The sequence below is a fragment of the Macaca mulatta genome, chromosome 20 (genome assembly GCF_049350105.2).
Source record: "Macaca mulatta isolate MMU2019108-1 chromosome 20, T2T-MMU8v2.0, whole genome shotgun sequence".
NCBI classification, from domain to species: domain Eukaryota; kingdom Metazoa; phylum Chordata; class Mammalia; order Primates; family Cercopithecidae; genus Macaca; species Macaca mulatta.
This window is the reverse complement of record NC_133425.1, coordinates 4,118,098-4,145,450: the sequence shown is the minus strand read 5'-3', so window position 1 is coordinate 4,145,450 and position 27,353 is coordinate 4,118,098. Positions and strand designations below refer to the sequence as shown.

General features: G+C 53.0%; 2 protein-coding genes and 1 long non-coding RNA gene across 33 annotated transcripts in view; 1 reads left to right on the top strand and 2 right to left on the bottom strand.

Moving 5' to 3' along the window:
• FLYWCH1 (FLYWCH-type zinc finger 1) overlaps positions 1-9,930 on the bottom strand; it is a 53,615-nt gene extending 43,685 nt beyond the window's left edge. For 24 of the 30 annotated variants that reach the window (XR_013411378.1, XR_013411377.1, XR_013411374.1 and 21 more), the window contains exons 1-2: positions 9,761-9,930; positions 7,330-7,444 (exon numbers count right to left, since the gene is read on the bottom strand). The gene's annotated coding sequence lies outside the window, so the exon portion shown is untranslated. Of the gene's footprint in view, positions 1-7,329; positions 7,445-8,125; positions 9,533-9,760 lie in introns of those variants that run through there. The other 6 variants (XM_077985168.1, XM_077985174.1, XM_077985165.1 and 3 more) reach the window with 2 other exon arrangements.
• LOC144337815 (uncharacterized) lies at positions 9,272-15,840 on the top strand. Of its 2 annotated transcripts, none has more exons than XR_013411409.1 (3): positions 9,272-10,022; positions 11,977-12,117; positions 12,818-13,087. It is a non-coding gene; the product is annotated as an uncharacterized LOC144337815 (long non-coding RNA). The 2 variants fall into 2 exon arrangements; XR_013411410.1 differs by lacking the exon at positions 12,818-13,087 and adding an exon at positions 15,719-15,840 and having other exon boundaries at positions 9,275-10,022.
• Positions 15,841-20,694: 4,854 nt separating this feature from the next.
• The window catches only part of FLYWCH2 (FLYWCH family member 2), a gene marked incomplete in the record, with an annotated part of 43,890 nt that continues 37,231 nt past the window's right edge, over positions 20,695-27,353 (bottom strand). The window contains 3 exon segments of the mRNA NM_001190858.2: positions 20,695-20,823; positions 23,096-23,515; positions 24,233-24,328. Of these exon segments, the coding sequence (NP_001177787.1) occupies positions 20,723-20,823; positions 23,096-23,417 (423 nt within the window).

Sequence of the window (27,353 nt, the reverse complement as noted above, 5' to 3'; positions counted from 1 at the left end):
CTAAACATGTTTTTTTTTTTTTTTTCCAAGAAAGACCAAAATATTACTTAGAGAAGACGCTACCTTCTAGTTCTCAATCCACTGGTCCTTCTTATTTCCTTTCTACTCTGGTCATATTTGTTATTCATTGGTGAATTTTATTTTACATGTTTATAACTTAAAAACATTTAAGGCCAGGCGCGGTGGCTCACGCCTCTAATCCCAGCACTTTGGGAGGCCGAGGCAGGAGGATCACTTGAGGTCAGGAGTTTGAGACCAGCCTGACCAACATGGAGAAACCCCATCTCTACTAAAAATATAAAAATTAGCTGGGTGTGGTGGTGCATGCCTGTAATCCCAGCTACTCAGGATGCTGAGGTAGGAGAATCACTAGAAGCCAGGAGGTAGAGTTTGCAGTGAGCCAAGATTGCACCATTGCACTCCAGCCTGGGTAACAAGAGCGAAACTCCATCTCAAAAACAAAAACAAAAAAAAGTTAAATAACTAGTAAGAGATATATTGAAATATTAAAAGTAGGGAGTATTGATTTTTTTCTTGAATTTCTTGTTCTCAAAACGGTTTCCCATGTGCACAAACTCTTTTTACAGTGGGAAAATATTAAACAAGTTCAAGACAGGCCGCATCTCCTGAGTAGTAATTTAATGTTATGCAGGAGGATCAAGAGTAATATCAAGTAGAACAGAGGAATTAATTAAATTGAGGATATTAAAATCCCTATTGTAGGGGCTAGGTGTGATGGCTCATGCCTGTAATCCTAGCATTTTGGGACGGTGAGGCAGGAGGATCTCTTGAGGCCGGGAGTTTGAGACCAACTTGGGCAACACTGTGAGACCCTGTCTCTACAAAAAGTTTGGCGTGATGGCAGGTGCCTGCGGTCCAGCTACTCAGCAGGCTGAGATGGGAGGATTGCTTGAGCCCGGGAGGTTGAGGCTGCAGTGAGCAAAGATATCACCACGACTGGTCCATGAAGCTTTTATTTCAATTATTTTTACATATAATTCTAGTCTATATAAGAATTACGTGGAACATTTGATAAAAATGTAGATTCCAGGATTTCACATCTAAAATTCTAGCTGAGGTTCTAGAGAGGGATTCAAGAAGAATCCAAGGCCAGGCATGGTGGCACATGCCTCTAATTCCAGCACTTTGGGAGGCCGAGGCGGGTGGATCACTTGAGGTCAAGAGTTCAAGACAAGCTTGGCCAACATGGCAAAACCCCATCTCTTATAAAAAATACAAAAATTAGCTGGGCATGGGGGCGGGCACCTGTAATCCCAGCTACTCTGGAGGGTGAGGCAGGGAGAACTGCTTGAACCCGGGAAGTGGAGGTTGCAGTGGGCCAAGATCGCGCCATTGCACTCCAGCCTAGGCGACAGAGTGAGACTCCGTCTCGCGGATAGGGGGAAAAGAAAAAAGACTCCAGATTTCGGGCGGTGGGGAGAGGATCGGGGAAGAGGCAGGAACAAGAATCTAGATTTTTTTTTTTTTTTTTTTTTTTTTGGGGACGGAGTCTGGCTCTGTCGTCCAGGCTGGAGTGCAGTGGCCAGATCTCAGCTCACTGCAAGCTCCGCCTCCTGGGTTTACGCCATTCTCCTGCCTCAGCCTCCCGGGTAGCTGGGACTACAGGCGCCCGCCACCTCGCCTGGCTAGTTTTTTGTATTTTTTAGTAGAGACGGGGTTTCACCATGTTAGCCAGGATGGTCTCGATCTCCTGACCTCTTGATTCGCCCGTCTCGGCCTCCCAAAGTGCTGGGATTACAGGCTTGAGCCACCGCGCCCAGCCAAGAATCTAGATTTTTAGCAAATACTCCTGATAACTGATAGACTATGAACCAGACTTTGACAAACACTAGAATAGATGCCCTTGAGAAAAAGATGACTGTGGCTAAAGTGATGAGCCTAAGACACACACGAGGTTTGCTTTGTCCTGGGCACTAAAACACCTCAAGTATTTTATCTACATCATCTCATTTAATCTTTAATATCATACAGGTTTCCTCATTAATGTTGCATAAAATCGTTAACGGCCAGGCGGGGTGGCTCACACCTGTAATCCCAGCACTTTGGGAGGCTGAGGTGGTGGATCACCTGAGGTCAGGAGTTCGAGACCAGCCTGACCAACATGGCAAAACCCTGTCTCTACTAAAAATACAAAATTAGCTGGGCGTCGTGGTGAGCGCCTGTAATCCCGGCTACTCGGGAGGCTGAGGCAGGAGAATTGCTTGTACCCGTGAGATAGAGGTTGCAGTGAGCCGAGATCCCACCATTGCACTTCAGCCTGGGCAACAAAAGTGAAACTCTGTCTCAAAAAAAAAAAAAAAAAAGTTGGACGCGTAATCTTTGCACTTTGGGAGGCCGAGGCAGGTGGACCATCTGAGGCCAGGAGTTTGAGACCAGTCACGCCAACATGGCAAAACCCCGTCTCTACTGAAAATACAAAAACTAGCCGGGTGCGGTGGCTCACACCTGTAATCCCAGCACTTTGGGAGGCCAAGGCAGGCGGATCACGAGGTCAGAAGTTCAAGACCAGCCTGGCCAACATGGTGAAACCCCATCTCTACTAGAAATACAAAAACATTAGCTGGGCGTGGTGGTAGGCGCTTGTAATCCCTGCTATTCGGGAGGCCGAGGCTGCAGTGAGCAGAGATCGTGCCACTGCACTCCGGCCTGGGCAACAGAGCGAGACTCTGTCTCAAAAAAAAAAAAAAAAAAGGAAAGGAAAAAAAACTAGCTGGGCATGGTGGCACATGCCTATAACTCCAGCTACTCAGGAGGCTGAGGGAGAAAAATCGCTTGTACTCCAGAGGTGGAACTTACAGGGAGCGGATATCCCACCATTGCACTCCAGTCTGGGTGACAAGAGCCAAACTCCGTTGCAAAAAAAAAAAAAAAAGGCCGGGCGCGGTGGCTCAAGCCTGTAATCCCCGCACTTTGGGAGGCCGAGACGGGCGGATCACGAGGTCAGGAGATCGAGACCATCCTGGCTAACACAATGAAACCCCGTCTCTACTAAAAATACAAAAAAATTAGCTGGGCGTGGTGGCGACGCCTGTAGTCCCAGCTACTCAGGAGGCTGAGGCAGGAGAATGGCGGGAACCCGGGAGGCGGAGCTTGCAGTGCGCCGAGATCGCGCCACTGCACTCCAGCCTGGGCGACAGAGCGAGACTCGGCCTCAAAAAAAAAAAAGAAAAAAATGTAACATGCTTACTTTCTATCATTGGGAAAGTCATGGCTTCCTTTTTTCCTTTTACTTTTTATTTTATTTTCTTTTTTTTTTTGAGACAGAGTTTCACTCTTTCACCCAGGCTGGAGTGCAGTGGCATGATCTCAGCTCACTGCAACTTCCGCTTTCTGGTTTCAAGCGATTGTCCTGCCTCAGCTTCCCAAGTAGCTGGGATTACAGGTGTGCGCTACCACGCCTGGCTAATTTTTGTATTTTTTCAATAGAGACAGGGTTTCACCATGTTGTCCAGGCTGGTCTCGAACTCCTGACCTCATGATCCACCCATCTCGGCCTCCCAAAGTGCTGGGATTACAGGCGTGAGCCACCACGCCTGGCTGAGTTCCTCTTTTTTGAAAGTATCAGCAATTTAACAAGTTTCAGGAGCCTTACGGGTATTGGGGGGGAACCTCAAGAAGAGAGGAATTTGCTCAAATTTTAAGTACTACAGGCAAAATCTGATGGAGAAGGCATCTTGGGCTTGCCTTCTGTGTCTCAGGATATCAAACAACAGATTTTTTTTTTTTTTTTTTGAGACAGAGTCAAGCTCTGTCCCCCAGGCTGGAGTGCAGTGGCACGACCTCGGCTCACTGCAAGCTCCGCCTCCCGGGTTCACATCATTCTCCTGCCTCAGCCTCTCCAGTAGCTGGGACTACAGGCGCCCGCCACAACGTCTGGCTAATTTTTTGTATTTTGTTAGTAGAGACAGGGTTAGCCAGGATGGTCTCGATCTCCTGACCTCCTGATCTGCCCGCCTCGGCCTCCCAAAGTGCTGGGATTACAGGCGTGAGCCACCACGCCTGGCCTCTCTTTTCATTTTGAGATGGAGTCCCACTCTGTTGTCCAGGCTGGAGTACAGTTGCATGATCTCAGCTCACTGCAACCTCCACCTCCCAGGTTAAGTAATTCTCCTGCCTCAGCCTCCTGAGTAGCTGGGATTACAGGCGCGGACCACCACGCCCAGCTAATTTTTGTTTTTAGTAGAGACGAGGTTTCACCATGTTGGCCAGGCTGGTCTCGAACTTCTGACCTCAAGTGATTGGCCCGTCTTCGCCTCCCAAAATGCTGGGATTACAGGTGTGAGCCACGGCACCTGGCCGAAACAACAGACTTTCAAAAGTCTAAGGTTCCTTATGGAGACTTCCAGCAAGGCAAATTCAGGTGAGCTTATCTGGTAAATGAGTACTACATAATCGGGCCAAATCTAATGAGATCAGCCTTATTATCAAAAATACGTTTCCTTGGCCAGGCACAGTGGCTTACGCCTGTAATCCCAGCACTTTGGAAGGCCGAGGCGGGAAGATCACTTGAGGTCAGGAGTTTGAGACCAGCCTGGCCAACTTGGTGAAACCCCGTGTCCACTAAAAATACAAAAATTAGAACTGAAAAAAAAAAAATACAAAAATTAGCTGAGTGTGGTGGTGTGTGCCTGTAATCCCAACTACTTGGGAGGCTGAGGCAGGAGAATTGCTTGAACCTGGGAGGCGGAGGTTGCAGTGAGCTAAGATCACACAACCACACTCCAGCTTAGGTGACAGGGTAAGACTCCATCTCCAAAAAAAAAAGAAAAATTTTCCTTGATTATGAGATCAAAAGAAAAATGTGTGCTTCAGTGGAAAATGATACATTGTTTAGAACACATCTTTCCAGATTATCTTATTCTCCTCTTTGAGCTATTTGTACAACTCTGTAAATTGTGAACAGCTGAGAAAAATGCAAAGTAATTCTAGCATATAGGAGACAGGGTCTAGCTCTGCTGCCCAGGCTGGAGTGCAGTGGTACAATCACTACAGCCTCAAACTCCCAGGCTCAAGTGATCCTCCCACCTCGACCTCCTGAAGTGCTGAGACTACAGGTGTGAGCCACCAGGCCTGGCTTCTCTTTTTCTATTTAAATAAATACGGCCGGGCGCAGGGGCTCACACCTGTAATCCCAACACTTTGGGGGGCCAAGGTGGGCAGATAACGAGGTCAGGAGATCGAGACCATCCTGGTGAACACGGTGAAACCCCGTCTCTACTAAAAATACAAAAAAATTAGCCGGCCATGGTGGTGGGCACCTGTAGTCCCAGCTACTTGGGAGGCTGAGGCAGGAGAACGGCGTGAGCCTGGGAGGCAGAGCTTGCAGTGAGCTGAGATCGTACCACTGCACTGCACTGGGCAACAGAGCAAGACTCTGTCTCAATAAATAAATAAATAAATAAATAAATAAAATAAATACAGACATGTAAATAAATTCCCCCACTGTGGAAGAGGCCAGTTTTGCCTCCATTTGCACATTCACTTCAATATTCCTGATCTAGAATCTTCCAGATTATTCTTTGGATTCTCTTTTTTTTTTTTTTCCCCCATCACAGAGTCTTCTGTCTCCCAGGCTGGAGAGCAGTGGCTATATCTCAGCTCACTGCAACCTCCGATTTCTGGGCTCAAGTCATTCTCCTGCCTGTGCCTCCCATGATCTGCCCACCTTGGCTTCTCAAAGTGCTGGGATTATAGGCATGAGCCACCACGACCAGCCCATGTAATTTTAAAAATTGCTGACTGGAACCTAATGATTTTAACACCAATGACTAAGCAGTTTGAAAAACAGTGCCCTAGACCAAAACAAAGGAAATAAAACTGTTTTATACTCATGTAAAACAAACACATGTTAAAGATTTCACTTATTGTTAAAGAGCCAGTGAGCCGGAGCTCGGGAGTTCGAGACCAGCCTGGCCATCATGGTGAAACCCTGTCTCTACTAAAAATACAAAAAAATTAGCCGAGTGTGGTGCGTGCCTGTAATCCCAGCTGCTCAGGAGGCTGAGGCAGAACTGATTGAACCTACCTGGGAGAAGGAGGTTGCAGTGAGCCAAGATTGCACCACTGCACTCCAGCCTAGGCAACAAAATGAGACTCTGTCTCAGGGGGAAAAAAAAAAAAAGAAATTTTCAGTGCATTTAACAAAAAACAAGTATATTTTATGAAACTTTTGTTACTTTTTTTTTTTTTTACAGTGGATACCTGTTGTTTTGTGGTAGATACAGGGGCCCTAATGTGTTTCTTTTGTGATGTTCAATCTTCATTCGTACAAATTTTTTTTTTTTTTTTTTTTTTTTTTTTTTTTTTGAGACGGAGTCTCGCTCTGTCGCCCAGGCTGGAGTGCAGTGGCCGGATCTCAGCTCACTGCAAGCTCCGCCTCCCGGGTTCACGCCATTCTCCTGCCTCAGCCTCCCGAGTAGCTGGGACTACAGGCGCCCACCACCTCGCCCGGCTATTTTTTTGTATTTTTTTAGTAGAGATGGGGTTTCACCGTGTTAGCCAGGATGGTCTCGATCTCCTGACCTCGTGATCCACCCGTCTCGGCCTCCCAAAGTGCTGGGATTACAGGCTTGAGCCACCGCGCCCGGCCTTTTTTTTTTTTTTTGAGACAGTCTCACTCTGTCACCCAGGCTGGAGTGAAGTGGCTCGATTCTAGCTCACTGCAACCTCTGCCTCCTGAGTTCAAGCGATTCTGCTCCTCAGGCTCCTGAGTAGCTGGGATTACAGGCACCCGCCACCACGCCCAGCTACATTTTCTGTATTTTTAGTAGAGACGGGGTTTCACCATATTAGCCAGGCTGGTCTCAAACTCCTGACCTCTGGTGATCTGCCCGCCTCGGCCTCCCAAAGTGCTGGGATTACAGACACGAACCACCATGCCTGGCCGCACTCAGTACAGATTTCTTAAGTGAATGGAGCACGGGCTGGCAGATGTGCACGGAAAGCTCCAAAGTCTCAGTTTATGGTGCATCACTCTTATCCTCTCTCCCCATCTCCCAGAACTGTGGGTGCGGAGCAATTTGAGTGCAATGCCAGATGGCCTGCTGAGACACTGCGGTCCTGCCGGTGGCCCCAAGGGCTCAGTGTAGCCTGCTGGGACACTGCGGTCCTGCCGGTGGCCACAAGGGTTCAGTGTAGCCTGCTGGGACACTGCGGTCCTGCTGGTGGCCACAAGGGCTCAGTATAGACCTAAGGGTCACATGTCAGCAACTGTCAGGTGTCTTTCAGACACCAGCAGGTCCAAACTCTAATCAGTAAGGCTGGAAAACCAGGAGGCTCTTTTGGCAGCTGAAGGAGCAACAGAATTACCTTTACACGTGAGTGAGAGACGCCACCATCATCTCCCACACCTGGGTCACGGCGCTGGCTTGCTGGGCAGGAGACCCCGGGGGAAAATCCAGTAACTTCTCTGGGCTGGTTTCACCTGTGAAGAAAGAAAAGTGGCAAATGAAATATCGCAAGTGAAATTATTCCATGCACTGTCGAGTGTTACAGAAGAACAAGGCATTCTGCATCCAGGTGCAGCAGGGGTGCTGAGGGATAGGAGCAGGAGGAGGGAAGGCGCTTTGTTTAAAAAGCTTCTGGGCCGGGCGCGGTGGCTCAAGCCTGTAATCCCAGCACTTTGGGAGGCCGAGACAGGCGGATCACGAGGTCAGGAGATCGAGACCACCCTGGCTGACACGGTGAAACCCCGTCTCTACTAAAAAATACAAAAAACTAGCCGGGCGAGATGGCGGGCGCCTGTAGTCCCAGCTACTCGGGAGGCTGAGGCAGGAGAATGGCATGAACCCGGGAGGCGGAGCTTGCAGTGAGCTGAGATCCGGCCACTGCACTCCAGCCTGGGCGGCAGAGCGAGACTCCGTCTCAAAAAAAAAAAAAAAAAGCTTCTGAATGGGCTGGTGGCAAGGTGGCTCACACCTGTCATCTCAGCAGTTTGAAAGACTCAGGTGAGAGAATTGTTTGAGCCCAGGAGTTCGAGACCACCCCTCCACACACACCATTTCTACAAAATTAAAAAAAAAAAAAAGTGCTCCTGGAAGACTCCAATGTCTACCCACCTCCCACCTACCCACTACCGAGCCATGAGCATTGGAGGTGCACTTGCCTTGGACATGAACCCCTATGGTGATAGCACACGCTCAGTGGGTGCACACAGACCTTCCTCCTGGAGAGGCTGAAGGTGGCAGAGATGCCCAGATAATTAAAATTGACTCAAAATGAGCTTCACAATCTCAGCACTGTTGACATTTTGGGCCGGATGATTCTGCTGTGGGAGGCTGTGCTGTTCAGCGTGGGGTGTTCAGCAGCATCCCCGGTCTCTACCTGCCAGATCCTAGTGTCATGCCTTACCACACGTTGTGACCATCAGCATTGCAGAATGTTCCCTGGGGTGCAAAACTGCCCGAGAGCCACAGCTCCAAAGCAACTTAGAAATCAGAGGGCACCGAAAGGGAGAGCTTGGCCAATGAGACCCCCCCCAGCCGGGTATTCCCCAATCACCCTCCATCATAATCTTAGCGAAGTTTATTTACTCCTTCCCATAGCTTAATGCATCCTCAAATCTCTCTCCCTTTATGCCTGATATACCCATCTTCCCTCTCCTTTCCATTCCCACCACCTCAGGACATCATCCCTTACCACAACCTCTTTAGCCCAAGCCAAAGCCTCTGAACGATCTTGCCAGCTCTGGCAAGCAGCCACTCCAATTCTCCCTATAGGGTGCTGACAGGCCACTCTTCCTAAAGCTTAACTTTCAGCCTGTCTCTCCCCAGTTAAATCATCTCCATCTCCAGCTTTAGTGCATCATCAGCTGGGTGTCATAAACGCTCCACAATGTAGTCCCAACCTCAGCCTTGTTCCTTCCACACGTGCCGCCAGTAGCATTTGGGAGAGGAATAAGAGAAACATGATAGAATCACACGAGAAAATCTAGATCAAGCCCTGGAAATCATATTGACCCTGGAAAGCAGAAATATGAAAATAAAAATAAGCCGTTTCTTCGGAATTGGAGTTCGCACATGATTATCTGACTATGGAAGTTCAGTTTCCTCCCAGGACAAGGAATAAAGGGAACAACGGGCAGGGTTTCGAGCGAGGGTTTCAACTACGTCAGACCCGTTATGTGCAGGCTCCATGGGTTAGCCGCGGCCTTTTGGAACCGGGTGGAAGAGAATGGAACGGAATTGAATCCGAACAGATCCAGCTGCGTCATGTGAGCTTAAACAAGCGTCTCCCTTTAAACTTGTGCTTCAGTCATCCAGACCCACAGGCGCAGTGTACACGCGTAAAAGGCATTTCTCAGTGTCGGCTGTGGGTCAGCAAAGTTCGAAAGCCGTCACCGGAGATCTATAGAGTCAGAAGCCGGAGCGGGGTGCGTCCAGATCCGCAAAAGTGCAAGGTCACTGGGACCGCCCGAGCTGCAACCGTGGGACGGGGCTGGTGCTGCGGGTTCAGGAAGGCAGCGCTGGGCGGGGCGGACACCGCCAGGGAACGGAGGGCGAGTGCTGGGGTCCTTGAAGTGGGGGTGTCGGGCTTAGGCCAGGGGACGGGGGTGGGGTGAGGAAGGAGGGGCGAGAAGCAAGGGGGGAATCGCGGGACACCCCACAGGAGGCGGCTGAGCGCCGAGACGCAGACCCCTCCCCAGTACCCGCAGCCCTCGGGACCCCCGGGAGAGCCGGGCCGGGGGCGCGTCCACGCCGGGGACGCGGGACTCTCCCGGCCCGCAGGGGCCCGTCCTCACCGACGGCAGCGGGGCCCTCCCTCTCCGGCGACAGCGCCGCGGCGGGTCCCTCAGCCTCTGCCGCTGCAGCAGCGGGGGTCGACCTCGCGGCCCAGGCAGTCGCCGCCACGCCGATCCCGGCGCCCGCTCCCAGCCCGGACCTGCCCCGCGGGAGCGAGCCCCGTGACCGCGCGCGCGACCCCGCCGGGCAGCTGGCCTTGCGGAACGCCCAGGCGGGCTCCTTCCGAGCATGCGCAGCAAGACCGCGTGGCCCGTTCTTCAGGTAAATCCGCTCCTCCGGGTCTTCCCTGCGCGTCGCCGAGCCGCAGGCCTGGCCTATCAACGCATGGGGGCGGGGACGAAACTCACTGAAAAGGCGGGGCCATCCCGAGATTGGACGCCGGCGTCCAGGGGCGGAGCTAGGATGGGGGTGCTGGATGGGACGCTCTTGGCGTAAAGTTGCTGGAGTAGGGGGCGCTTAATTGACCCCCCAGGACGGTCCCCAGGATCTGAGGATGCCCGCAGGAAGCGGAGCGCTTGCTGAGATGCACCCTTGGGTCTGTCAGTTTCCTGAGCCCGTGGAAAGGCGATTCTCATGCATCTCATTGACGTCCCCAGTGACCCTACCCCAGAGCGGAGCCAGTGTGATATTCAAATAAACAGCGATAGCAACGGATTATAACCTTGACTACAATAAGAGTCCAAACTGAAGGAAATAAGTCAATGCGGGAGAAGGGACAGTTCTTTCTTACATCAGAAAGCCAACAAAAAAAAAATACCTGGGCCGGGCGCGGTGGCTCCTGCCTGTATTCCCAGCACTTTGGGCGGACGAGGCGGGTGGATCACCTGAGGTCAGTAGTTCAAGACCAGCCTGGTCAACATGGTGAAACTCCGTTTCTACTAAAAATACAAACATTAGCCGGGTGTGGTGGTGGGCGCCTGTAATCCCAGCTACTCGTGAGGCTGAGGCGGGAGAATCACTTGAACCCGGGAGGCGGAGGTTGCAGTGAGCTGAGATGGCGCCACTGCACTCCAGCCTGGGCAACAGTGAGACTGTGTCAAAAAAATAAAAAATAAAAAATAAAAGCAGAAATATTACATAGTATTACAAAGGCTGCATGACGAGTGATGTAACACATAGAATGTAGAAGCAGATATGACAGCCAGTAGTCTTCTGTTACGCCAGCAACAAAGATATTTGCAAAAATGTAAAACTATGTCACTGTTCTCTCTAAATTTCTTTGGAAAAATATTGTAGTTTTCCATAAAACTATGTTATGTTAACAATCAGTTTACTGTTGTTTTTTTTTTTTTTTAGTAAGAGCTTTATTGAAATATAATTCACATACCATACATTTCTCCCATTTAAAGTGTACAATTAAATGATATTTAGTATAATCACAGAGTTGTGCAAGCAGCACCATAGTCAGTTTTAAAACCTTTTATCACTCCAAGAAGAAACCTTTAGCCATCACCCTCCAATTTGCTAATCACCCCAGCCCTAAGTAATATGATCTATTTTTTGTCTTTATAGATTTGCGTATTCTGCACATTTCGTATAAATGAAATCATGCAACAAATATGTGGTCTCTTGTGACTGACTTCTTTCACCTAGCCTTAGCATAGCACTTTCAAAGTTCATCCATGTTGGCCAGGTACAGTGACTCGTGCTTGTAATCCCAGCACTTTGGGAAGCTGAGACAGGAGCATCGTTTGAGCCCAGGAGTTTGAGACCAGCATAGGCAACACAGTGATACTCTTTCTCTACAGAAAAAAAAAAAAAAAAAAAAGAGGAACAAGAAAAAATTAACTGGATGTGGTGATGCGCTGTAGTCCAAGCTACTCAGGAGGCTGAGGTGGAAGGATCGCTTGAGCTTGGGAGTTTGAGGATGCAGTGAGCTGCGCTCATGCTACTGCACTCCAGGCTGGGCGACAGAGCAAGACCCTGTTTTTCAAAAAAAAAAAAAAAAAAGTGGCAGAACTTAATTACTTGTTTTTTTTTCTTCTTGAGATGGAGTCTTGCTCTGTCGCCCAGGCTGGAGTGCAGTGGCACGATCTCAGCTCACTGCAACCTCCACCTCCCGGGTTCAAGCGATTCTCCTGCCTCAGTCTCCTGTGCAGCTGGGATTACAGGCACTTGTCACCACGCCCAGCTTTTTTTGAGAGAAGTCTGACTGCCACACCCAGGCTGGAGTACAATGGTGCTATGTCGGCTAACTGCAACCTTTGCTTTCCAGGTTCAAGCGATTCTCCTGTCTCAGCTTCCCCAGTAGCTGGGACTACATGCCTGCGCCACCATGCCTGGCTGATTTTTGTATTTCTAGGAGAGACGGGGTTCCACCATGTTGTCCAGGCTGATCTCGAACTCCTGACCTCAGGTAATCTGCCCGACTTGGTCTCCCAAAGTGCTGGGATTACAGGCATGAGCCACCATGCCTGGCCAGGATGCTGTTTTTGTTTATTTGTTTTGTTTTTGAGACAGAATCTCCCTCTGTCGTCCAGGGTGGAGTGCAGTGGTGAGATCACAGTTCACTGCAGCCTCAATCAAACTCTTGGGTTCCATTGATCCTCTTGCCTCAGCCTCCAAAGTAGCTGGCACTATAGGTGCACAACACAGCACCCTGCTAATTTTTGTATTTTTAGTAGAGACGAGGTTTCACCACGTTGGCCAGGATGGTCTCCTGACCTCAGGTGATCCACCCGCCTCGACCTGCTAAAGTGCTAGGATTACAGGCATGAACCACTGCAATCTGCCTGTTATTCCTTTTCAATATTCTTTTGCCACCTCTGGGTCTCTTGAGTTTCCAGTTGTCATCTTTCTTGTCAATCTTTGTGAAAATGAATCACTACCTTTAATTTTACATCATTGAGACCACTGCAATTATTATTATTATAATTATTTTGAGGCAGAGTCTCGCTTTGTTGTCCAGGCTGGAGGGCAATAGTGCGATCTCGGCTTACTGCAAACTCTGCCTCCGGGTTCAAGCGATTCTTCCACCTTAGGCTCCCGAGTAGCTGGGATTACAGGTGTGCACCACCGCCACGTCTAAGTTTTTTTTTTTTTTTTTTTTTTTTCAGACGAAGTTTCGCTCTTCTTGCCTAGGCTGGAGTGCAATGGCGTGATCTCGGCTCACCGCAACCTCCGCCTCCCGGATGCAAGCGATTCTCCTGCCTCAGCCTCCCGAGTAGCTGGCGCCACCACGCCTGGCTAGTTTAGTATTTTTAGCAGAGACGGGGTTTCTCCATGTTGGTCAGGCTGTTCTTGAACTTCCGACCTCAAGTGATCCGCCCGCCTTGGCCTCCCAAAGTGCTGAGATTACAGGCATAAGCCACCCTGCCCGGTCTTAATTTTAATTTCAATTTTTACTAGAGACGTAGTCTCCCTATTCCCGAGGCTGGTCTCAAACTCCTGAGCTCAAGCGATTCTCTCGCCTTGGCCTCCCGAAGCACTGGAAAACAGACGTGAGCCACCCCAGTCAGCCTCCTTTTGGGATTCTTGCAACTTTTCTGTAGGTGAGAAATTATGTCAAAGTAGAAGCTGGACAAAGGAAATACTCCCTTCATCCCCTGAGCATTCCACGAGGTGAAAGCCTGCTTTTCCCGTTGGTCCAACCCTCGCCCATTGGTTCAGCCCCGGCCCATCCCTCGCCCATTGGTCCAGCCCCGCCCATTGGTTCAGCCCCGCCCTACACCCATTGGTTCCGCTCCCTTCTATTGGCTCAGCCCCCTTTGGCCCCGCCCCACCCATTAGTTCAGCCCCCGTCCATTGATGTCCAGCACTCTCCCATTGGTCCAGGCCTTGCTCATTGGTTTAGCCCTCGACCATTGGCTCACCCCTCGCCCATTGGTCCCACCCCCACCCACAGGCCCCGCCCTTGCCGCTGCGCGTCCCTGGCCCACCACGCGCCATTCTCCAGCAAGGAGAATACACTCGGCATTCTCCAGCAACGCGGTGCGGTACCGGGTTGACTCCAAGTGCGAGGAGCCGCAGGGTCCTGGTTACTGTTTTCCTGTGACGCTTGGCGGCGGCGGCCAGAGCGGCCCCAGCACCGCGCCCTGGGCTCACTGCGGCTCTCCTATCATCCCGGGGTCATCACGGTCCGCTTGCACCCTTCTCCCCGCCCAAGCCTCCCTCTGGCTGCGCGTCATCCGCTGGCTCGCGGAGGGCGCCGCTCCACCCTGGGAGACCCCGCGCCCCCGCCTCACTGCCTGCCCATCTCCTCTCACTCTAAAGCGGCCGCTGGAGGAGCCCCAGGTCTGGTGGGTCCATGTCCAGGTGCCCTGGGTTCCCGCACGACCCACGGCCTCCTGCGTCCCGCACCTCTTGTGTTCTGCAGCCGCCCGCGTCCTCTCTGGGAGCCCTTCCTTCCCTGAGTCCGTCCACATCCCCTGCGATTCCTCTGAAATCCGCGCCCCAATCCCGGAACCTCGGCTCTTCCGCGCGCTCTTCGTCCCCGCCTCCCCAGCCCCCAGGTGTCCTCCGCGTTCCGTATCCCCCTGCACCACACCGCTCCCTCTCTCCTTGCCCTCCGCACTGGGACCCTCGGGGACCAAAATCGTCCAAAATGCCTTCCCTGGTGTCGAGTTTATGTTAAGGGGTGGGGTGGGGAGACCAAAAAGCTGTGGATGTGGTAACCACGGGGACGCCGTGTGTCCGAGTCGGGGGCCTTTCGGCGGAGACGCGACGGGAGGAGGGGCTGCGGCTCGTGCCCTGGGCAGCGACAGTGTGGACTCCATTGCAATTCTCCAACGGCTGCCACCCGCAGTGTCAACACACAGGTCCCCTCCATCCCTTACAGTCGCCCACCTCCCATCCCTGCAGAAGGCACCTTAGAGCCGGTGTCTGGGCCTTAAGGAGCCCGGGTGGGGGTCAGGCGGGTGGGCTGAGCGGGACGGAGGCTGCGGGGAGGAACCGCACTCTTGGCTGCCGGCACTGCCTGGGTCCTGGGAAGGCTGCTGGGCAGCCGCTGAGTCCGCGCGCGTCCTCTCCTGACCGCCAGGAGCATGGGCCAGAACGTCTCCACATTTCGGCCCTGAACCCGGATGAGGCCCTGCCCAGCGCTCGGTGCTGTCCAAGGAAAATGAGACCTCGAGGTGAAAAGCGCAGGCCGGGCGCGGTGGCTCACGCCTGTAATCCCAGCACTTTGGGAGGCCGAGGCGGGCGGATCACAAGGTCAGGAGATCGAGACCACGGTGAAACCCCGTCTCTACTAAAAATTACAAAAAATTAGCCGGGCGCGGTTGTGGGCGCCTGTAGTCCCAGCTACTCGGGAGGCTGAGGCAGGAGAATGGCGTGAACCCGGGAGGCGGAGCTTGCAGTGAGCCGAGATCGCGCCACTGCACTCCAGCCTGGGCTGGGCGACAGAGCGAGACTCCGTCTCAAAAAAAAAAAAAAAAAGAAAAGCGCAGAGGCTGTGCACGCAAGGGCCAAGCGGAGGATGCGTTATTACTGTTTTCTTCTTGATGATAAAACCGGGTGTTGACAAATGCCAGAGAGTTTGGCATTCACAGGCCGTGGGTTGAATGTAACTTGCATCCTTCCAGTGCGGCAATCTCACTTCTAGAACTCTGTCCTAGGAACATAACAAGGCTATTTCAGGATTGCTTACAACCTGGAAGCAACTGGGATGTGTCTGGCCATTGGAGCTGGTAGATTTCAAGCATCCCTGCCGTGGGTGTCAAGCAGCAAAAAGGATGTGCAGCATTCATCCGAGGGAAGACATTTGTAAGTCATTATGAAAAAATGTGTGGGTCGGTCGCGGTGGCTCATACCTGTAATCCCAGTACTTTGGGTGATCGAGGTGGGTGGATCACTTGAGGTCAGGAGTTCAAGACCAGCCTGGCCAACATGGCGAAACCCCGTCTCTACTAAAAACACAAAAATTAGCCAGGCATGGTGGCGCGCCCCTGTAGTCTCTGCTTCTCGGGAGGCTGAGGCAGGAGAATCACTTGAACCCAGGAGGCAGAGGTTGCAGTGAGCCGAGATCTCCCCACTGCACTCCAGCCTGGGCGACAGAGCAAGACTGTCTCAACAAGTGTGGCATCACCTTGATTTTCTGAAAATAGAAAAATTGAAAAAATACATATTTTCTGGCCGGGCACGGTGGCTCACGCCTGTAATCCTAGCACTTTGGGAGGCTGAGGCGGGCGGATCACCTGAGGTCGGGAGTTCGAGACCAGCCTGACCAACATGGAGAAACCCTGTCTCTACTAAAAGTACAAAATTAGCCGGGTGTGGTAGTGCATGCCTGTAATCCCAGCTACTAGAGAGACTCAGGCAGGAGAATCACTTGGACCCGGGAGGCAGAGGTTGCGGTGAGCCAAGATCGCACCATTGCACTCCAGCCTGGGCAATAAGAGCGAAACTCTGGGCCGGGCGCGGTGGCTCACGCCTGTAATCCCAGCACTTTGGAAGGCCGAGGCGGGCGGATCACAAGGTCAGCAGATCGAGACCATGGTGAAACCCCGTCTCTACTAAAAATAGAAAAAAATTAGCCGGGCGCAGTGGCGGGCGCCTGTAGTCCCAGCTACTCGGGAAGCTGAGGCCGGAGAATGGCGTGAACCCGGGAGGCGGAGCTTGCAGTGAGCCGAGATTGCGCCACTGCACTCCAGCCTGGGTGACAGAGCGAGACTCCATCTCAAAAAAAAAAAAAAAAAAAAAAAAAAAGAGCGAAACTCTGGCTAAAAAAAAAAAAAAATTATATATATACACACACACACACACACACATATTTTTAAAAAATTTACCTCTAAGTAGTGGAATTACTGGAGGTAATTTGTGAGTTTTCTCTCTTTTTCAAAATTAAAATTAATGACATCTACACTCAGCAACCAAACATATGGGAGGGGTGCACCGTTCTTGGAGCTACTGCAATACCAGGTCAATGCGTGGAGTGAACTGAGTAAGCTCCTACTGCAATCCCCTGCTCCAAAAATCCACTTTATGTACATTTTTTTAGACAGGGTCTCACCATGTCACCCAAGCTGGAGCTCAGTGGTGCCATCATGGCTCAATGCAGCCTTGACTTCCTAGGCTCAAGCGATCCTCCAGCCTCAGCCTCTTGAGTAGCTGGACTGTAGGTGAGCTCAGGTGATCCTCCTGGCTCAGCTTCCCCAGTAGCTGGGACTACAGGCACACACCACCACCACACCTGGCTAATTTTTGTATTTGTTTTGTAGATTCAGGGTCTCACTATGTTGCCCAGGCTGGCCCCCACTGGGTTGGCCTCTGTCATATACCCCAGGGCACCCAGACTCCTCAGTGGTCCTTAGCCTCAGGTTCATAGATTCATTAGTCAGGGATTTCTGTTTCCTCTGTGGTTCTGCAGGGGATGGGGTTGTGACCTATTTACCACTAGATCCCGCTTGGGCCTGTATATCAAGGTCCCCAAGAAGTGAAGGGGCAAGAAAGCAGCAGAATTTTTAAATTTTTAAATTTAATTAAAAAAATTAATGTTTTAAAATTTGTGTTTGGATCTAAAATGTGAATGAATATTCACAATTGCATTTTTTGTTCGTTTTTGAGACGGAGTTTTGCTCTTGTTGCCCAGGCTGGAGTGCAATGGCATGATCTTAGCTCACTGCAACTTCCATCTCCTGGGTTCAAGTGATTCTCCTGCCTCAGCCTCCTGAGCAGATGGGATTACAGATGCCCACTGCCATGCCCCGCCAATGTTTTATATTTTTGGGTGGAGACAGAGTTTCACCATGTTGGCTAGGTTTGTCTCCAACTCCTGACCTCAGGTGATCCACCCGCCTTGGCCTCTCAAAGTATTGGGATTACAGGCGTGAGCCACCATGCCCGGCCCTAATTGCAATTTTTTAAAAAGTTATTTGTTTTTTGAGATGGAGACTTGCTCTGTCACTCAGGCTGGAGTGCAGTGGCATGATCTCAGCTCACTGCAGCCTCCACCTCCCGGGTTCAAGCCATTCTCCTGCCTCAGCCTCCCGAGTAGCTGGGACTAGAGGCACCCACCACCACGCCTGGCTAATTTTTGTATTTTTTTTTAGTAGAGACAGGGTTTCGCCATGTTGGCCAGGCTGGTCTTGAAATCCCAACCTTAGCTGGTCCACCCGCCTCAGCCTCCCGAAGGCTGGGATTACAGGCATGAGCCACTGCACCCGGCCTATAATTTCAATTTTAATATCAAATTGCTAACACTGGGCCAGGCACGGTGGCGTGCACCTGTAATCTCAGCACTTTGGGAGGCCGAGATGGGAAGATCGCTTGAGCCCAAGAGTTTGAGACCAGCCTGGCCAACACAGCGAGACCCTATCTCCTCAAAAACTCAAAAAAGTAGCCAAGCCTGCCTGTAGTCTCAGCTGCTCGGGAGGCTGAGGTGGGAGGATGATTGCTTGAGCCTGGAAGGTCTGCTGCACTCCAGCCTGGGCAACAGAGCAGAACCCGGTCCCTGTCTCAAAAAATAAAAAATAAAAATAAATAAATAATAAAGAACAGAAGGAAAGGGGCTCCAGGATATGGGTGGCAAAAAAAAGGCAACATGGGGTCCTAACCTGGCCATTTTTGTCCTCACTGCTCACTGGGATGTGGTGTGGATGATGCTGGGTGACGTCACGGAACCAGCAGTGATCTCAGGCACACTCACGTTAACATGGCTATGACTGGGAAGGTTGTGCTCAGAGGTGGAGGCAGAATGGTTTTGGAGTCTGCTGCCTGCATTCTCCAAATGGTTTGGCAAAATAGAAGTGTGTGGAGGAGGCCGGGCGCGGTGGCTCAAGCCTGTAATCCCAGCACTTTGGGAGGCCGAGACGGGTGGATCACGAGGTCAGGAGATCGAGACCATCCTGGCGAACACGGTGAAACCCCATCTCTACTAAAAAAATACAAAAAACTAGCCGGGCGAGATGGCGGGCACCTGTAATCCCAGTTACTTGGGAGGCTGAGGCAGGAGAATGGCGTAAACCCCGGAGGCGGAGCTTGCAGTGAGCTGAGATCCGGCCACTGCACTCCAGCCTGGGCGACAGAGCGAGACTCCGTCTCCAAAAAAAAAAAAAAAAAAAAAAAAAGAAGTGTGTGGAGGAGAGACAGAGACAGAGGGAGGGACAGAGAAAAAAGAGGAGAGAGAGAGGGAAGGAGAGCCGGGGAACCCAAGCCAGGGCTATGCAGTATGCCCTGAGTGCTCCTGCAACTTTTATGCTCCAAATGTTTAAAAATAAAACCAGAGGGTGAGGAAAACAGTGATGTGGCCAGGCCCAGCGTGCAGGCTCCAGCTCCCTAGGATGCATCTCCCTCCTGGCCGACTGCCAACGCCACTGAAAGACTCAGGCCCAGGTGCACCCTTGCTGTTCCCCCAACTCCACTTAAGGGGGCACCAAAAATGCTCCCCCGCTCCTGGCCCTGCTGCTGCACAGTCACCCCTCACTGCCGGGTAATGTTTCCCAGGCAAAAGCAGGAGGGGCCCGATGGTGCCACACTGAGTATAGGGCAGGGGCGCCCCACAGTGACCCTGCCCTCTGTCCCACCCCAGCTTCCTCTTCCTCACTCCCACTTCTTGAGGTTGCACCTGACACGTCCTGCCCTGACATCCTCAGGCATCCTTAACATCTGACAAGAACAGATAGCCAAGAGTACTTGGGAACAGGCCTCGAGCAGTGGCTCACACCTGTAATCCCAGCACTTTGGGAGGCCGAGGCGGGCAAATCACCTGAGGTCAAGAGTTCCAGACCAGCCTGGCTAACATGGCGAAACCCCATCTCTACTAAAAATACAAAAACTTAGCCAGGCATGGTGGTGCGCACCTGTGATCCCAGCTACTTGAGAGGCTGAAGCAGGAGAATCGCTTGAACCTGGGAGGCGGCAGTTGCAGTGAGCCGAGATCGCACCGCTGCACTCCAGCCTGGGCAACAGAGTGAGACCCCATCTCAAAAAACAAAACAAAACAAACAAAAAAACACTTGGGAAAGGAGAAAGCATGGTGAACACAGAAGCCATTTGAATACAGAATCAGGGCCGGGCATGGTGGCTCATGCCTGTAATCCCAGCACTTTGGGAGGCTGAGGCAGGCAGATCACCTAAGGTCAGGAGTTCAAGACCAGCCTGGCCAACATGGTAAAACCCCATCTCTACTAAATATATAAAAATTAGCCAGGCGTGATGGCGGGCGCCTGTAATCCCAGCTACTCAGGAGGCTGAGTCAAGAGAATCGCTTGAACCCGGGAAGTAGTGGTTGCAGTGAGTCCAGATTGTGCCACTGCACTCCAGCCTATGCGACAAGAGTGAAATTCCACCTCAAAACAAACAAACAAACAAACAAAACCCTAACATTGCCTTGAGCCCAGAGGCAGTTTTAAAAGAATGAGGACTGCATGGGAAGCCTCTCGGAGGCTCGCTGACGTGGGAGCTCAAGTAGGGTAGCTGTGCTTCCTTCACCTCCCCTCCAGCAGGGGTGGCACCCAGGGGGCCAGGGCAGGAACTCCGGTTCCCTCAGCCCACAGACCCCCTGGAAAGAACATGACAGGCAGGCCGCATGTGCTTTTGTCAGGTTCCTCCCTGAACCCACCCATGAGCTGCAGGCCTACCTCTCCCTCAGCAGAATCCGGGAGCTACCATTCTCAGCAAGGCTGAGCTCCCTTAGTGCCTGGGAGCTGTCAGTCTGGGAGGCTTCATGGAGGAAGCGAGACTTGGGTCAGGGAGGGCAGTGACTAAGGGGCACTCTGGAAGGGCCCGGTAAGGGCTGGGGTGGGGAGACCCAGGGGTGCTGGCATCAGAGCTGAGCCTCAAAGGACCTAGAAGCCTGGAATGTTTAAAACCTGCCCATTATGGGGTCTAGCGAACAGCTTCTTTTATTCTTGTTTGAAAGTACTTTTCTGCTTACAAAAGTAACTTATACTTGATCTAAAAAAAAAGAAAGAAATTACACAATGTTGAAAGCAAAGATTCACCGATTGGGCCTCAGAAGCCCTGCAGACAGAGAAGAGCCTATGGCCGGATTGGTGGCCTGGGAGGATGCGCTGTCGTCAACGTTACAGGGACTTGCCAGGTGCCACAGGGCAGGGGGCGGAGTTCTCCCCAGCAGCCTCAGGAGGCCCCGCTGCTAATGCACTGTCTTCTGTTCTATCTGCGCCTGCAAGAGAAGAAGGTGGATCAGGCTGGTGTCAATGGAGAAGGGAGGGCTGAGCTTGGGTGTTGGGGGTCTACCAGGCCTCACTCTCACCCCAGCCAGTGGATGTTCCAGGGCCAGAAGCCTCTGCCTGACTGAGAAGTGACTGCTACTCAGGGACACTGCTCCCAAGGCCACCAGCCCAGGGCCACAAAAGCTGCTAAAATCATTTCCAGGAAACGTGAGGCCAAGTTTGTGCTGAGCACTGGGAAGCCACAGCCATCGCCTCTGCTGGACCTGGGGTGGGGACAGAAGGACGGAGGAGTTGGCAGGTGGGGGTGGTCGATGCTCGAGGGTGACTGCCTGCGGGACCCCTGGGGCCTGATGGAGCCCTGCTCTGCCTTTCATCTGGAGAAGATAGCTGTGCTCCAATTCTCACAAAGGGCCTAGATGGATCCCAGCAGTAAGCAGGAGTCTCAAAGGGGCTAGGAGGACCTTGAGATGCTCTCATTCCACAGAGCTAATAGACCCTAAGCCAAACTCCAACCCCCTCTGCCCTCTGCAGGGACCTCCTGGTGGCCTCAGGGTGGTGACTTCACTCTTCTGAGCCCTGCCTCCCACAGGCTGTGGGGACTGCACCCTCTGCCCAAGGTTGGCGGGAGAAGCCAGGGGGACACACAGAGGCTCTCAGAGCAAGACTGGATGGTGGGGGCTTCGCAGTGAGAGCCAGGCACTCCCACCAGCTCTGGGAGGACGGGGTCCTTCTGAGTTCCACAGCACTGCTCACACCAGGCCTGAGACTCCAGCAAAGGAATGGAGGCCGAGGGGTCCACTAGGATCCCTGAGAGCTCCAAGCCTGTGGCTGTGGACACCACCATCTCAGGCATTCTGGGGTCTCAGCCCCGGCGAGGCTATGGGGCTGTGACCCTCTGTGACCTCAGGCCACTCACCCCTCAATTTTCATCAGTGAGGCAGGGTCCCTGCCCTGCCAGCAAACTGAAGGAACCCTAAGAGCACCCCCTTTTCTTACAATGGGCTGCCAGTCTGAGTATCCTGGCTGACCCCAGGGGCCACCTGTTCAGAGGTCACAAGCCAAGGCCACCTGCTATGACTTTTCTTCTTCTTAGGGCATGGCAGAGCCCACTCCTAGTCGGGAAGAAACCCCAACTCATCTTCTTCCCACCTACTGGGCAGCCCCCTGCCCCATCTCTCTGGAACTTCCAGCTCAAAAGGTGTACCCAGCCCATTTCCTCTGCTGCCTAGGGCCCTGCCCCCTCTGCTGCCTGCCCTGGTAGAGCCCAGAGGCAGGACCTGTGGACCTGAGGACCTGCTGGGGGGCCAGGAGGGGGGACCTGTCCTCCTACAGGGGACAGCGGGGCAGGGCCTGGGCCACCTCAGGGAGAGCTGGGTGCAGGGAAAGGGGCAGCCCTGCTCTCATGCCATCTCTGCTACGATGCCCCACCTGGCTGTATCCCCCAAGTCTAGCTGACAGAAAGGTCTAGTACACAGCAGGGGCAGAGCCAAGGGCCCTGGGGAGTGGGAGCCGGGGCTGAAGACGCTCAGTGCCTCCATCCATCTCATCACTCCCACAGTAAAGCAGAGGGAATGAACCTGACCCATCACCTCCAGCCAGCCTGCAGCAGCTAGGGCCACACCCCCAGCCCCACTCCCCCACGGGACCTGTGAGCCCCGAGCTCTGTCTCCCTGGAGGCTTGTCGGGGGGGTGATTGCTTGGGCAGAGGAGGTAGGAAGGGCAGGGGCAGTCCTAGAGAGCCAGGCTGAGGTCACTGCCTTGGTCTGCTGGGGGTCTCATCCTGCGTGCCTCGAGTCTCCAGAGCCCAGCCTGCACACAGCTGCTGTTCAGTGGATGTTGCTAAGTGACTGAACAGCGAGTGAGACAACAGGAGCTTTCTAGAACATATGGAAAGGTGACCTATCAAGCTCCTGGCCTTAGAGACTCTCACTGAGCAGCTGCAAGCCAAGACCTTGAAGCTGATAGCAGCTGCCTGTGGGCCCCACCACACCCTCAGATGCTCCCTTGTGAAGGAGTCAGTGGGCAGCGCATTCCAGAGTGGGGAACAGACGCAGAGAGGCAAGGCCGCTCAGAGGCAGGGTTGGAGGTCGGGGGATGCCCAGGCCTGTGCCCTAACCCCTGTGCCACTGCTCCCCACACGTAGTCAAAGTCAGGGAACGAGGACCTGCACGACAGGGAGAAGGGCCTGATGGAGCCAGCGCGGCTGTGGGGGCCACCCTGGGAGATGCCAAGCTGTCCTGGGGGGCCGCTGTGGAGCCTCACCTGGGTCCTGCCTGCTGCGTTTCTGCTCAGGCTCTTGAGGGGCTGCCTCAATGGCCCGCTGGGCCTCGGGGTGGATCTGGAGGAGGGCCTTGGCAAGGGTGGCAGGGCCGGGCACCCCCAGGGACATGACGCAGTGCACGCCCTTGCGTTTGGCCCCCGCCACCTTGGTGCTGTCTTTGGAGGCTGTGAGCAGGACCAGTTTGGAGAACTTTCTGGGCTTCCTGGGGGCTGCCGGGACGACTTCGGTGCCTGGCTCGGGGGATGGCTCCTGGCCAGCCTTCACACTCTCACCCTCCTGCTCGCTGGGCTCAGGCAGGGGCATCCCTGGACCCAGGGCCTGTCCCTCAGGCCACGCTCAGCCCCCAGCAGGTGGATTTCTCCTACTCCCAGGCAAGCAACCTGGAGTTCAGCGGTTCCGTCCTAAGGAAGGAAGCAAAATCCCGTCAGTGGAGGAAGCCCTTGGGGGGCTCTAGACACCACTCTGGGAGGGAGGTGGGCAGATGGGGCTGCCTCACTGCTCGCTGGAGCCAAGGCTGGCGGGGGCCCTGATGGAACTAGGCTTCTGTTCTGCCAGTTCCTCTCCTGGCAGCCTTGGATATGTCACCCCCATCTAACCCCATCTGGAAAATGTGCACAGTAAACAGTCTCCACAAGGGGCCATCAGAGTGACTAATGGACTAAGAGCCCAGCCACTACCGATGGGCCTCCCACATTCTGAGCACAGTCAAAGGGTTTCCACCCTGTGGACTGCTTCCAGTCCCCCCCTCCCACCCCTGTTATGACAGCAGGCTGTTTTTATGGACCCAGTCACAGTTGAGGACACTGAGGCATGCCAGGGTGATCCACACAGCCAGAGTGGCAGAGCTAGAGTGGACACAGAGCCCATGACCACACAGCATCTGATGTACTTCGTCCATTTTAACTGACACTGGTGTCCCTGGGCACCAAGCATCAGAGCTAAGCACTTTGGGGACATGAGCTCAGTTTGTGTTGTCACAGGGAACATGGGCCAGGCACCTGCCAGCACTTTGCAGACCACAGCACTGCAGCTGGCCCTGGAAGGTGGGACAACCAGATCCAGTCGCATCCCCGTCTGGAGGCCCACAGTCTCCCCGACCCGCTGGTTCTCACACCAACCTTGTCTGAGCTGGTGTTGGCACTTCCCTGGCTCGGTGGGGACAGCGATATAATGTCTTGGATCCCACAGTCACTGAGGGCTCCTTGGCTTCTGGCCTGGAGAAGCAGAAAGGATGGGTTATAACCTCGTAGGGGCAAGCGCCCGGCTCTGGTTGGCCTGGAGACCCGGTCCTGAGGTGCTGTAGCACCAGTGTGGGGTGGCGTTTCTGTCTTTTGGGTGGGGATTGGGTGGTAGGCCGATGATGGGGACTTTCCCAGCCTACAGTTTTAGCCTAGACACAACATTGCAGCCTGGGCAGCCACCTAGCCCCCTGTCCAGGACCCAGGCAAGACAAGGCCCAGGGATGCCCACTTTTCCCTCGGGGCCAATCCCCCAACCTGGGCTTGAGGTTCTCATGGTCTCTTTGGACCCCTCCCAATGCATCTGGTCTGAGGGGTCCATGCCCAGCACCCTGGCGTTTTCTAAGACCCTATTGTCCATGAGAGGGGCCTGAGGATGCAGGGATGGAGTAGGGGGTTGCAGGCCTTGTCCTGAGAGGTCCCCTCTGTAGTCCTCTGACCACTAAACAAAAGCAGATGTGAAGCCCCCACCCCAGGGGCACCTTCTCGAGGGGGTGGGCACTCGAAGAAACGCGCCAGGCAGCGAGTCACATGACTGCGGAGTACCGCAGGGATCGGGGTCGCGTTATCAATCCGCCTCCGGGCAAGCCAACCCCTGTTCCTCCCGCGCGGCCCTTCCGGCTCTGCTCATCTGCGTCACAGGGCAATGTGGGGATGCCGGAGACCTGGGGAGCCCCGGGAACCTCCAGTGGCAATGACCCGGCCAGCCACTCCAGGGCGGAAAAAGGTTACCGGAGGCCCCAACCACATAGCGCCCTGCTTCACACGCTGATTGGCTCCGGCGCACGTCCCTCTGGCGGCCGATCTCCCTACGCCTCCCACGCTCCGCAGCATGAACAGGAGGTCTGGGTAGGAATAAATGCCAGGATCCCTGACCCCACGTCCGAGTCCACCCCGGGTCCTCTAGCGCCTCCCGCCGTGACGGCTCTGTGACCGCAGCGCTCCTAGAGTCCAAAAAACATACAGCCTCTTGCATACCCAGCGTGTAAATTCCTGCAAAATACAGCAGTTCGTCCCCGCAAGGCTGGCAGGGACCCAGACCTAGCAGCCTGCTCCAGGCCGGCGGCCCTTCCCGGAGACCTCCACACTCACTCTGACCCCCAGACTGCACGCCTCCTTATATTAGGTTAGTGCAAAAGTAATTGCGGTTTTGCCATTGCTTTCAATGACAAAACCGCAATTAATTTTCACCAACCTAATATTTGGCACCTGAGGCACCTCCTTGCCATTCTATAGTCCCAGCCCTGCAGCCAGGCCAACTCTAAGCTGCAGAAAAGGGCCCGAAAGAGGCCGGGGGCGGCAGTTCACGCCTGTAATGCCCCAGCACTTTGGGAGTCCGAGGTGGGCGGATCACAAGGTCGGGAGATCTAGACCATCATGGCTAACACGGTGAAACCCTGTCTCTATTAAAAATACAAAAAATTAGCCAGGCTTGGTGGCGGCGCCTGTAGTCCCAGCTACTCAGGAGGCTGAAACAGGAGAATGGCGTGAACCCGGGAGGCGGAGCTTGCAGTGAGCCGAGATCGTGCCACTGCACTCCAGCCTGGGCAACAGAGCGAGACTCCATACCCCCCCCGCAAAAAAAGGGCCGTCAGCCCCATCTCAAATTCAAACCCCATAGTAAAGGAACAAGACAGACCTAAACTACTGGCTAATTATCCAAAGAGAAAAGTCAGGAAAATAAAAAAATCTCATTAAGTTGTAACAAGAAGGGAATCCTGAAATACGTAAATTGCGCTCTTTCATATTGTGAAATATATATTTGGTCTTTGACCCTCTCTCCTAGTATATAATTCCTAAAATTCCTCGAATCTCCAAAATGATGTCTTTTTGTATGCTTAGGTACTGATTGATGGCTGGTAGCCCCTGGGCTGCTTCAGTGGGGCTGGTCACCCAAAAGACCAAGGCAGGGTTAGAGAGTTGGGACTTTCAGCCCCACTTCCAACCTCCAGGAAGGGGAGAGGGCCTGAAGGTTAAGTTGTTCACCAATGGCCTATGGTTCAATCAATCATGCCTATGTAATGAAGCCTCCATAAAAACCCAAAAGGAGAGGGTTCCCAGAGCTTCCAGGAACACATGGAGTCCTTGGAGGGGTGTGTGGGAGTTGGGAGTGGGGTGGGAATGGAAACTGAGCCCCTCCCACACATGCTGCTGCATTTATATACATAATATATATTATATATGTCATATATAATATATATAATATATATTATATATTTAAATATATATGTATTTTAGTTATTTTATTTTTTTGAGACAGAATCTCGCTCTGTCACCAGGCTGGAGTGCAGTGGCGCAATCTCGGCTTACTGCAACCTCCATCTCCTGGGTGCCAGTGATCCTCCTGCCACAGCCTCCCACGTAGCTGGAACTACAGGTGTGCGCCACCACACCCACCTAATTTTTATATTTTTAGTAGAGACGGGGTTTCACCATGTTGGCCAGGATGGTCTTGATCTCTTGAACTCGTGATCCACCCGCCTCAGCCTCCGCGCCTGGTTGCATTTATATTTTCATCTGTGTCCTTTATAATAAAATGGTAAATGTAAATAAGTTTTGTTTTTTGTTTTTTGTTTTTGAGATGGAGTCTTGCTCTGTCTCCCAGGCTGGAGTGCAGTGTTGTGATCTTGGCTCACTGCAACTTCTGCCTCCTGGGTTCAAGATATTCTCCTGTCTAAGTCTCCCTTAGAGAGGAGCATGGGCACCACCATGCCCAGCTAATTTTTTGTATCTTTAGTAGAGATGGGATTTCACCATGTTGGCCAAGCTGGTCTCGAACTCCTGACCTCAGGTGATCCACCTGCCTCGGCCTCCCAAAGTGCTGAGATTACAGGCGTGAGCTACCACACCTGGCCTGTAAATAGTTTTTTTTTTTTTTTTTTTGAGGCGGAGTCTCGCTCTGTCGCCTAGGCTGGAGTGCAGTGGCGCGATCTCGGCTCACTGCAAGCTCCGCCTCCCGGGTTCCCGCCATTCTCCTGCCTCAGCCTCCCGAGTAGCTGGG